This window comes from Neovison vison, chromosome 8, assembly GCF_020171115.1.
Source record: "Neovison vison isolate M4711 chromosome 8, ASM_NN_V1, whole genome shotgun sequence".
NCBI classification, from domain to species: domain Eukaryota; kingdom Metazoa; phylum Chordata; class Mammalia; order Carnivora; family Mustelidae; genus Neogale; species Neogale vison.
In genome coordinates, this window is record NC_058098.1 from 71,304,091 (window position 1) to 71,316,754 (window position 12,664).

The following is a 12,664-nucleotide window of genomic DNA, read 5'->3' on the forward strand; positions in this document are numbered from 1 at the left end:
AAACTATGAACAGAGTTCAAATACAGGACTGTTTTGAAGAGACTTTCTAAAGTGTACTTTAAAACATAGTAGTTTTTACCTTTCACAAAACTGAGTTACAAGAATACTTTTTGTTTTACAGTGCATCCCTTCCTAGGAAGTCTCATTAAAACACTCACTTTCTCTAGGGGTGATTTTGAATGCTGCACAGGGAAGGGAAGGAAATAATAGTCTTAACTTTTCTTAAAGGATACCAGAAACATTGCTGGATATAATTTAAGATTAGTGTTTTCTCTTTCATAGAAAGAACGTACATACTGGGACATGAGTACAGTTACAGCAAGTCTAGGTGTGCTAACAAAACAGGGCACATTCAAGTACAAGAAGATTTGCTTGAAATTAAAAACAAACTACATGAGATTAAAGCATTAAAATCATATTTCTCAATCTGAATACATGTTAAAAAAATCAAAAGAAACGCAGAAGTGCTAGCTCACATTTTTACCATATTACAAAAGCAATTGGTACCCATGTCCATAAAGGCAGCAACAAAGCTGCTTGTCTATTGAAGAGTACTACTGCAAATTGGACTGCATTCAATGCTAGTTGTAAAAACACCAGCTTTTTTTCAGAAGTTGGTATCTGTACAAAATTGCAGCTTATTTCTTCACTTCTGTCCCTTCAAAAGTCTTTACACAGTAATGCTAAAACACCCAGCTTTGAGATCCTGAGTCAATATATTGCCACTTTCTTTTTGGTAGCTTGAGCTTCATAGTGTCAACTGACCTCGTGTATCCATTTTTAATACAGTCTCTTCCTGTAGCATGGGCAAATATTTTAAATCTTCTTCCGAAAAAAATGTTTTAAGTTATGATGTTAGAATGGCAGGACTTTTTCTTTAGGGAAGGAATTCAGTTGTGCTGCAATGTATTAGATTCTATAGGTGGAGCAGAGTCATATAGTGTATCTGTATCATGTGTAGGCTCACCAGCTAATGTACAAGGATTAGACAGTGTTCCAGCACCACAGTCACAGAAAAACCTAAAGCAAAATGAAAACCCAAAAATTAGGAAAGTGAGGGGGGGTGGAAATAAGTGGGTAACAGAGCAAGCAAGTGTGCTACATACCTATCATGTCTAATAAATTCTACATCATGTCCCTGATGGCACTTCTTAATGCAGTTCACACATATGGCATTTCGATCTGTGGTGTTACAAGTGTGACATCTAAAAAGCAAAAGCTTACATTATTTTCTTGAAATGTTACTTCCTCAAAATAACTGCGTTTTACCCGACGACCTATGCCTTACAAGAAGAACAAGACCAAAATTTTTGTAGCTCTAGGCCAGGTTAATTTCTGCAAAAGGACTTTAACAAGTCAATCTCCTGGTCTGTGTCTTCTGAGAAAAACACCTGATTTGCAAATTGTAGAAAGGCAGCTGAAACTTTCATTTAAAAAATACTTAATCTGGGGGCAGGGCATCAAGAACCACTCAGTGACTGGGGTACATGGAACAATCAATTAGACCTTTTCTTTGAAACTCCCAAACAAAAGCATTGTGTTCCACCTTTCCAGTGATAGCAACAGTTGCTGTTGCTCTTCCATATTTGTGGTCTCAAGCAGATTCATCCCAGAGAACTTACTATGGACAAATAAAAAATTCTCAATTATAATCTCTTTCCTTGGTAATTTTTCCAATACCCAATTTTCTCTAGCTTACATTTAAGAGAAAAATGTAAAAATATTATGTCTTGCCAGTTTAGAAAATCACTATCTCCCCTTTTTCAAGACTCGCAAGTAATTTAGAAATATACCTGTAGAAATCATGCATGGGATAGCTGGTATAACTTGATATTTTATATAAACATTGGCCTCTACTAACAGCCTTTTCTATGGCGTCTTGATTGTTCATTATTTTGTTATCTGTAATAAAAAAAAATAAGTAAAATTCTAGAGGACAAAGACTTAAGATAAAAATAGAGATAACAGGATTATTCCAATAGTCACTTTTTAAAGACTAGAAGAGGCTAACCAATTAAGTAAAAAACATCAGCTTAAAACAGAAAAATGGATTTTCCTGGTGTAAGATACTTCCAACTGTTTAGAACAAGTCAAAGCTTTCAAAATAGTTCGGAGTTGTAGTTAACTTGGCAGAGGGACAGCAATGGCTTCTGATACCATTATCTTTTAATGGCATATTTTGTATATTTATAGGCAGAGCAGACTCCAACATACCTTTCATTGTCACATTAACACCAGATGCTAAAAATAAGCCTCCAAACCGGTTGTTAAAAATCTGATTGCCTTCTAGTGTTGCAGTTGCATGATTTGTAATTTCAATACCTGAAGTAAAATTTATAAACAGTAGATGCATCATCACATTATAGTTTCTTAACATCTAAAGAATAAGATGCAAATGTTTGAGTCACTGAGAATAACATTTATTTTCCACTGTTAACAGTCCACTATCCTTGCTAAAGAAAGGAATATTACTTACTACAGATGGTTCATAACTTACTACTTATTTTCATGGCAAGCAGATGATGATAATGCCTGCCCAGAAATTTGTTTAGGTAGCCACTAGTTGTACATATGAAGAAAAAAAAAAGTGTCATCTTCCCTGGCAAAAAGTGGAAATACATGCACAATACTTGGAAAGTTTGAGAGGCCAGAGGGCTTGAATTTATTTGTATTCCAAATGGTAGTACAAGCTTGCATTCTATCCGAATTAAGGTTTCATAATTATTACTGAACCCAAGAGAGATTTCTTAAAAGTCTGGCTTAGAACATTACAATCCAGAACTTGGATTATGTGCTCTTATAAGCCATTGTTAACTGCAAGGCATTCAGCCACTTTTGCAACACATTTAGCACACCCCTTCAGTTATCAAGCAAAAGAGAATTAATACTCTAAAGATCGAACATTCTAATGTATAGAAAACAAGCTACAGGTAACAAAAGAAAATACAAACCTGCAGCAAAGCCATCAAATATTCTGTTTTTCCTTAAGACTGGATGACTATTAGTGCTGATGAGAACACCTGCTTGAGCATTCCTGAAAATATCATTTTCTTCAAGGAGACCTATAATAAAATATTTCCTCAGATTAAGGCTTATGCACAAAACAAATTTTAATAGTTTTGGTGGTATTCAGGTTTTTAGTTTCTTACTATGTTGTATAAAAAAAGGACTAATTTCTCAGCTGAAAAGTTTATTAGTAATTCAGAGGGGTTTAAGGTAGGAATAACCAAGAACTGCTTAAAATGGCAGGTAACCATTCTAACAGATAAATGGAAATTCCATGGTACCGGGAACCACGTCTAGTTCACTCACAAATTCCTGGTGGCTTCCTGGCACCTATTTCTCACACTGAATTAAAATGAGGTCCTTTGAAGTATTTTTAGAGTCATTACAGCCTCAATGCTTTCATGCAAACCCTATTTCTGGTCATTATTCTTATAAGATTATAAGAATATAATTTCCCGTAGTCTCTCTTCTGCTATTTTTCCCAGTTTCCTACAACTGTCATGTTCTTTCTCTGCTTAAAAACTTTTCAGAATAAAGTTTTAAAATTAAGTTGCCATTTAAAACCTTTAAAGATATTCCCCTAACCTACTCCATTGTCTTACTACATTATCTATGCTCTGAATATGATACACATTTTTATCTCTAATGCCTTTGGTTTATATTATTTCTTCATCCTGGAATGTCCTGCCTTCTTTCTTCCTAATGTCACTTCCTCTGGAAGATTTCAGTTTCCCTCCATCGAATTTATTACTCTCTCTTCTGAGAGTATAACATGATTTAAAAATGAGCTGAGGAGGGCGCCTGGGTGGCTCAGTGGGTTAAGCCGCTGCCTTCGGCTCAGGTCATGATCTCAGGGTCCTGGGATCGAGTCCCGCATCGGGCTCTCTGCTCTGCAGGGAGCCTGCTTCCTCCTCTCTCTCTCTCTGCCTGCCTCTCTGCCTACTTGTAATCTCTCTCTTCAAATAAATAAATAAAATCTTTAAAAAAAAAAAATGAGCTGAGGAATCAGACTTTTCAGATCTTCAAATACAGATTCCACCACCTCCCTGAGTTCCTTATCTAATCTGGCCATAATGGCACCTACATACAGGGTTTTAATGAGGATTAAATGAATTAATACATGTAAACATACACTGCATTAAAGAACTAGCTAATATTACTCCTATAAACCCTACTTATGTATAGTGAATTATTAGTTGTATATGAGCATCTCTGCTCTGAAAATATGAAACTTTTACTTCTGTAGACATTCAATCCACCTGTGATAGTTCAGTTTTGACCTCTAAACTGCTATTCCCCTGGAAAAGACTACTCCAACTTCCTACCTCTAATCTTTGCTTTTGCTAAGATCCAGTCTGAATTCCGTCTACAAAGTTAGAATCTGGGCACTGCCCCTTCTCTAGCCTCAACTTTCAGTACCTCTTTGCGCCTTACTAATCAGAACCATGTGGTTTCCTTTAGATTTTTGGTTACAATGTGCCATTAGACTCTAAGCTTTCTGGGATGTAGTACTGTTTTATTCACCACTGTATCCTTAGCATCTGTATCAGTTGTTGGTACAAAACAAATGGAAGTGTGAACTGTGCTTTCTACACTGGGAATGGCCTCCCCCACCCCACATTTACCAGTGAATGCTCATTTTTCAAGACAGCTTAAGAGTTACTTTAATCCATGAACCTTTTTTCAACACCTTACAAATAAAACCATTCACTGTATTGTGTTTCCTCATTATATCTTGTAAAGACTCCTATCAGGTATGTCATCTTAATGAATTATTAGATTATGAGCTCTTTCAGAGTCTGTCATTAATGGAATCATTGCTTGGCTGTAGTAGTAAATTTCACTGATTATGATGTAGTAGTAACTGGCTATTCCTTCCATATAAGATGTACAGTGCTGGGTTACTGACCTTTCAGGAACGGTGATAAATTTGCATTTGACATTCTCCCCTAGTCTCTCTGAACAATATGCATTTGCAGATGTGGAATTTTTGCCTCAATGTAAAATGAGCTGACCTTCATGTATACAAAACCAGACACGCCTTGGCTTCATTAATTCCACTCTCCAACAAACAGTTGGAAACAGGTACAAAGCAATACTTATTTACTATAGACATTTTCATATAGTTACAGGCCAATTAATTTCTAACCTAGTTCTGTAACTGGACCTTGATGTTTATTATAGTCATATCACTATTCTAAATAAAAGAAAGTCCAGAGAGAAAATGTAAACAAATTTCACCTTAAAAATGCCTAACAAAATAAAAAAATTTATAATAAATAAATAAATAAAAAGATACAGGCATACAAAAACAAACAAACAAACAAAAAAAGCCTAACAACTAGCACACTCAAGATGGCTACAAAAAGAAAAGAAAAATTGTATAAACACCTGTCTTCTTTACCTCCAGGCACTAATCTAATCTACCTCAAGACCTGATAAGGAAAAAGACTGAGATTCTCTCACTTAAAGCTTATATTAATTGGCAATGTCCCTAATCATTAAAGATATGGAGGAAGAATAATGAAAAATTGTTTTTTTTACTAATGCAAAATTAACAACAATACCTCGACCCCCATTAAATATACAGATGCCACCATCTCTTCCATCATGGATTTTATTTCTTCTTAGTGTAGGATTACTATCTGTCTTAATCCAGACTCCAGCCATTGCATTGTCAAATATTTCATTGTCTTCTATACAGCCTAGACCTAGAAGTACAGAATTTTAGGTTATGTTATTTGGAAAGTATAGCTCTAAAGACAATTAGCAATAAGGAAAAAATGAAAGATTAAACATACCAGAATTATAAACAAGAATTCCACCATTTTGTCCTCCCCAGATTTTGTTGCGCCTAATTTTGGGGTTGCTTCCAGTCCTATGGATACAACAGAAAATAATGCCATCTTAACTGCTTCTACTCCCATATCCCATGTTATGTTAGGTAACAGTGAAAAAATTTATATTAATCACAGTAAGAATAAGTATACAATGGAGTGTCTTTCCAGATGCTCTGAGAAATTTGTCGGTAAAGACACTGGTGTAATTTTGCTTAATTCTATTTCCAACAGAATATACTTAGCTATAGATTATATTATTACTATAGAGCCTCCTAATATATAAACTACACTGAGGAGGTTAGATTAAGTTACTACTATTATTGTATACTCACCTCATATATAAAATGGAAGGGCTGAATTATAAGTACTACTACTGTTTCTAAAACTTAAAATACAGGAAAGAGGGGTGTAAAAAACCAATACTCTTATGGAAATAGTGTAAAAAGAGAAGCTCACATTTACTGAGTGCCTACAACATGCCAGGTATAGCTCACAAGTATTTTTATATAGCTGCCTACTTTCCAAGTATGATAGAGTACACTGGCAACTATGACTGTTACAGTGGATGACAGAATAGTGGAAACGTGCTCCTATGGCAGGCATATGTGCCACTGGCTGCCATCAGCTGGTTCAAGAAAAGCTATATTCTGACAATTTAAGCCAAGCATGTGGTAAGAGCATGAATATATATGCAAAAGGAGGAATAAAAATTGAGCATTAAATAAACAAGGGAAGTTCTTTTACATACCCCACATATTCCCACCGAATTCCCTCCCAAAAGAAAGCCAAATGTGAAAAATGTTTACCTTATCTGAACCCCTGAATACATATGATTATAGATATCATTGTCCTCTAGCACTCCATGTCCATTGTCATAAAAATATACACCAACCTAAAATTTAAAAAAAAAATTGTTTTCAAATGACAAAGTTTATAAAACAATCTATTTCCCATGTAAGAATCCAAAATAATTTTACCTGCTTTCCACTATGTATCCTGTTTCTTCTCAGTACTGGAGTGCTGCCTGTTGTCACCCAGACCCCAGCCAGAGTATTACTATAAACTTCATTCTCTTCTATTACGCCTTGTCCTTTCTCATGCTAAATAAAAATTACATTGATACAATATATATCTTTTAGAAATAAGTAGTTTATAGTATGTTCCCCCCTTTAGAAACAGTTATGATTAAAAAAATTTCAATTTTTATTTTTTCACCTGAATGAGGTAGTAACATTGCTTTTGTATAGCCTCTACCTGAGTTTAAGCTCTGTAAGTTTTTATACTGTTCTTTATGTGATTTTGTACTTTTAAGCTTCTTATTTTATTCTAAAATATAGGTAACAAGCTGAAGGTCTCTCATTTAGTAAGCTAACAGCTATTTCAAATTACTGGTGAAATCATTCAAAATAAGATCTCAGGTTACTAAAATACTTATTTTTATTTAGAGCAGAAGACTTAAGACAGATTTAGAACTGAAAATAAAAATTAGAGTCATACCTGGCATTACACAAGGACCCTTCTGAAATTTCCTACATTTTCTCACTTGAATCTGTTATAACAGTTCCAGATACACCATGGTAACAGAAGGTGTAGGACCAATACGTGGTTTGAAAATCTTGTAAGATGTTCAATTATGTTTTAGGATAAATTCAAGTGAAATACTGACTTTTCAAAAATATTCAGAAATACTCAAGTCTAGTATTATTAGTACTTTCACTGATATTATAAATTTACTTACTACTTTTGGAAAATTTCAGACTCCCAGCATAGTCACACCAACAAAACTCCAGGGTAAAAATAGAACTCAGCCAATTGATGGTTTTGAGAGGTCAGCCCATAATACCAATTATAATTAAAGACTTTAATAAAAAAAGGTATATTCTCTATGCTTAAACTCAGTCAGTTGATTGAATTTTACAGAAGACTACACATACTATGTAAGTCATTCATATACTGGCAGGGAGAACAAGAGTGTTATTTATTGTATAAATATTAAAGACAGTCATAAAGTCATACTCTGTAAGCTAAATATGGCCTACTCAAGGCTAGATATAATTCTGTCCTCTTCCATCCTCTCTCTCTGGTTTTGAGGCATGACATTCTAGAACTATATTAATTGACTTACCACATAAATCCCACCATGTTGACCATCATGAATTTTGTTATGTCGAACAATTGGACAACTGTTTGTCCTAATCTGAATTCCTGCTAATGCATTGCCTATTTAAAAATAAAAGTTACAATGTCAACATATGGAGCCTCAAGGAACACAGTAAGAATTTTACATCATTACATGGTAGTCAAAATTTTTAGAATTTTAGGAAAAGCACGATTTTGTGAAATATGTCATATTCAGAAAGATATTTATGGTTTGAGAGCATTAAAAAACAAAACTAAGGGAACTAGGAGTATAAAAAGAAAAACTGTAGGCAGTATAGGCATAATAGTTTGTGGAGTAGAGACTCTGAAGCCAGGCTGCCAAGTAAGGAATCCCAGGAATTCTACCTTCCTGTGTGACTTTAAGTTATTTAACCTCATTGTATCTTTGTTTCACAATCAGTAAGTGGGGATATTTAACAGTGTCTACTTCATAAGGTTTATGTAAATATTATCCAGGTAAGTAGCAGCAAAAGAGAAAGCCCAGGAACACATCTGTGTCTAGCACACACCATCTAATGGTCTACTGAATTTGTATCTTTTTTTTTTTTTTTTAGATTTTACTTACTTTATTGAGAGTGAGAAGCAGACTCCCCACGGAGCACAGAGCTCACTGTGGGGTTTGATCCCGGGACTCAAGGATCATGACCGGAGCCAAAGGCAGACATTTAATCAACTGAGCCACCCAGGCACCCCCACCCCCACGTTTACAATTAGTACCAACGTGAAAAAAGAGTGAATCTAAGGAAAGTGCATACTCCCGCAGACTGAGGTCTTATTTGTATTTTCATCACTGGTATCTAGTATAGTTCCTGGTAAACACTGGGTACCCAGTAAATGTTAAGTGAATAATGACTAATAAGTAAATAAACATCACAAGTAATCTTTACTGAGATTTTAAAGCAATTAGATCACCACTTCTTGGAGGGTTTCAAAGTGGTCCATTTTGCTAATGTCAGGAAGACAGACCAAGCTCCAAAATTTTATAGAAAAAAACATTCTTACCATAAATGTCATTTCCTTCAATAAGGCCTCGTCCATCACCAAAGATGTAAACTCCCCCTTGATTTCCATTAAATATAGAATTCCCCCTATAATTATGATAAATGATAAAAAATAAACCTCTATTCAGTTAAAGTTTATTTAACACAATCAACTACAGGGCCACTCATACTCATGGTACCTTAAAAAATTATTTACCTTCTAGGGGTCACAGTTTCCTAATCTGTAAAACAAGGGACTCAGACTAGATGATTTCTAAATTCCTTTGTTTTCTTTCTAAAACCGAACGCTTAAAAGAGCCACCTAGTATTTGAGACAAAGTAACATTCTTAAAAATTCCCCTCAAAATAGCTGATATATTTAGAACTCTTTTTTAGCTGATCTAGACACATATGCTGAATATTAACAAGATGGAAATCTCATAATCTACTTTCATAAAGTCAGTGGAAAATAAAACTTGGCAATTAAAAATAATTCATTGTTACTGATTAAATTATAATGGTTCTGGTTCTATAGTCTTAGCCAACAGACTGGATCTGTTTGTTTCCTTACTGCAGCCAGAGGGAATGGTAGGAACTATTAAAGGAAAAGTGATGGCCTGAAGTTCTGACTTTTTGTAATTTTTGATCTGTCCAAGAATCTTTGAGTTAATTACTTTCCTGAGTTATGCTATCTGCAGACTCTCAGACAAAAAAAAGAGAAGACAAGGTCATTCATGTTCCAAGAAAAGAACATGGCCCTATACACTCATTTATAATGCAGTTTGATAAACTTAAAATCATAATAACATTTGCAACTGTTCATAAAAGAATATTCTGCATGACTTAGATTACTAAAAAACAAACAGAACACCCAAAAATAAATGCAACAGCTTTGCTCATTCAGACGCATAGACATTTACTAGGAAGATCTATTTTGCAGTGGTCAGGTGTCTAGGAAAAATAGTTAAGAGTTAAAGCTTGACTTTTCATATAACATAAAAAGTAAAAAAGTAATTTTCATCCATAAATATATATAATTACCTTATTGTTGGGTCACTATTTGAGGTAATCCATACACCTGCAAAGTTGTTTGCATAGATTTTATTCTCTATGAATTGTCCTCTTCCTTTTTCATGCACATATATTCCTCCAGTCTGCCCATGATGAATTTCACATCTAACGACTGTGGGGTTAGCATAGGCTTTTACTTCAAAGCCTGCTATTCTGTTTCTGTGTATGTTGCAACTTTCAAAGTAACCCTGAAAAATGCAGAAATCAAACTGAAGGTAAGGCTACTTCCCAAAAAGAAATGACATTTAAAAAAAATGACCTTTTTACTGTACGCCTCAAAATTAAATATCAGAAATGTTCAAGGTTAAAAATAAAACACAGATACACACTAAATTTCAAATGATAAACGAAGAATAAAAGAGATTTAATTTTGGTGAAACAGAGAATCACAATTCTTCTTGGTCTGAGTATATGCAAAGCCAGGGAAGAAAACAAGGGGAATATTTATCTAATAAATGCAAATAAATACTATCACCCAATAAATATACACATCCTTTGACAAAGATTTATTGAGTCTTAAAAAAAAAAACTCTTAGAGATTTAAAAATGTCCCAAGAAAACAAATTCTAAAAAGGTGACCTAAGGACATAATCAGAGACTACAGAAAAAGACACAGAAAATAATGTTCACCTTAGCCCAATAACAGGGAATGGACTAACTTGTATTCATGCTTTACATGCTATCGTGTTAAATAAAAGAAACAGTATATTCTTAAAGATAGTATATATTAAGTATGGTCTCAATTTTATTTCAAGAAAATACAATGAACAATAAAACAAAAATATGAAGGTGTGATTATCTGAGAAATATGATAGATTGCTTTTGTATCTTTTATACTTCTATGAATTTCTTAAATTTTCTGTAATGGACAGACTTATTTTGTAATGATAATAAGTTACTGTAGTACGGATATCCTAAATTCTCAGATTCAATCAAGACTAAATTTTTTTTTTTTAAAGATTGATTTATTTGACAAATAGAGCAAAAGAGTGAGCGAGAGGGGGCACAACCAGGGTTCAATCCCAGGACTCTGGGATCATGATCAGAGCCAAAGGCAGACACACTCAGCTGACTGAGCCACCCAGGCACCTCCAATCAAGACTAAATATTAAGGAAAAAAAAAAAAAAAAAAAAAAGATATTCCCAAAATGGCACTTGTAAAAGCCACTTCAACTTCTGGTCTATTTCCCTTCAAAAACTGAATATGCTCTCCTTTCTTTAAATTCCCTTTAAGTACTAAGTATTTTCTTATGGTATCTCTATGTAATGCTTTGTACTGTTCCTGTTTATTTGTTATGTCCATTCCTCCCTGATCCTAAGCTTCTGTATAGAAAGGATTATATTAAGTGCTGTTGTATCTATATAAGACTTCACATATAGCAAAAGCAGGAATTCATTACTTTCTGCATAATCTAGTGAAGGTTAAAAACAGGATATAATTGTGATACTCAAGTTTACTACATTATTTAACTCTAAGAAAACAGACCTCTGAGTAATATTCAAAAGTAGTTTCAGGTTTCGTTATCCACAAAGAAAAAATTATCTGCAACTTTTTCATATATGGATTACATTAAAAATAGCTACTCTGGGGTGCCTGGGTGGCTCAGTCACCCAGGTGGTTTTGGCTTGGGTCATGATCTCAGGGTCCAGGGAGCTAGCCCCACAAGGGCTCCCTGTTCTGTGGGGAGCCTGCTTCTCCCTGTCCCTCTGCCTGTTGCTCTCCCTCCTTGTGCTCTACCAAACTTTTTTGTTTGTTTTAAAAAATTGTATTTATTTATTAGACAGAAAGAGACAGAGTAGAGAGGGAACAAGTGGGGTAGTGGGAGAGGAAGAAGTAGGCTTCCCGCCGAGCAGGGAGCCTGATGTGGGGTTCCATCACATTATTTGTTTGTGGAGTAGTAAGTTTATTTAATTTTGGGGTGCAGTGAATCAGACCCATTTGGTTCCTGTTCAAGGCCGTAATCTCCAACTTAATATTTTAAGGGTAATAAAATTATTTCAGTCTTCTCACACTACTTAATGGCTTCATTTCATAATCTGTTCAGAATGTGGCAAGGAGGGACGCCTGGGTGGCTCAGTTGGTTGGACGACTGCCTTCGGCCCAGGTCATGATCCCGGAGTCCCGGGATCGAGTCCCGCATCAGGCTCCCAGCTCCTTGGGGAGTCTGCTTCGCTCTCTGACCTTCTCCTCGCTCATGCTCTCTCTCACTGTCTCTCTCTCAAATAAATAAATAAAATCTTTAAAAAAAAAAAAATTAAAAAAAAAAAAAAAAGAATGTGGCAAGGAAAGGTATGCTGCTTATTGGGTTTCCAAAATTATTTCAGTAACAGGCACTGTCACGTCTTGACTATACTGCAACTATACCTTTACAAGTACACAGTACTGCAAGTATACTTTGCTATGTATTGACTAAAAATGATTCAAATGTAGGGATGCTCTATTTTCTCTAGATTTTGATTTTATATAGTTAAGACAGTCAACTAGATCCACAAATTTACTAAGGCAAACAGCAGCCTCCTCTTCTCATTTTCCCTTATCCAAAGTCCCCCACTTTCAATTCTTCTGGCTGACTCTTTTTATCTACCTCTTTTTTTTTTAATTTTTAA

General features: G+C 34.8%; 1 protein-coding gene across 2 annotated transcripts in view; it reads right to left on the reverse strand.

Annotated features, from left to right (window-relative positions):
* Window positions 1–251: 251 nt before the first annotated feature.
* The window catches only part of FBXO11 (F-box protein 11), an 89,762-nt gene continuing 77,349 nt past the window's right edge, over window positions 252–12,664 (reverse strand). For both annotated transcript variants that reach the window (XM_044263896.1, XM_044263897.1), the window contains exons 12-23: window positions 10,028–10,245; window positions 9,009–9,094; window positions 7,972–8,066; window positions 6,824–6,946; window positions 6,653–6,738; window positions 5,808–5,884; window positions 5,574–5,717; window positions 2,952–3,062; window positions 2,215–2,322; window positions 1,794–1,902; window positions 1,107–1,205; window positions 252–1,020 (exon numbers count right to left, since the gene is read on the reverse strand). In XM_044263896.1, the coding sequence (XP_044119831.1) occupies window positions 891–1,020; window positions 1,107–1,205; window positions 1,794–1,902; window positions 2,215–2,322; window positions 2,952–3,062; window positions 5,574–5,717; window positions 5,808–5,884; window positions 6,653–6,738; window positions 6,824–6,946; window positions 7,972–8,066; window positions 9,009–9,094; window positions 10,028–10,245 (1,386 nt within the window). In that variant the 3' untranslated portion in view covers window positions 252–890. The remainder of the gene's footprint in view (window positions 1,021–1,106; window positions 1,206–1,793; window positions 1,903–2,214; window positions 2,323–2,951; window positions 3,063–5,573; window positions 5,718–5,807; window positions 5,885–6,652; window positions 6,739–6,823; window positions 6,947–7,971; window positions 8,067–9,008; window positions 9,095–10,027; window positions 10,246–12,664) is intronic.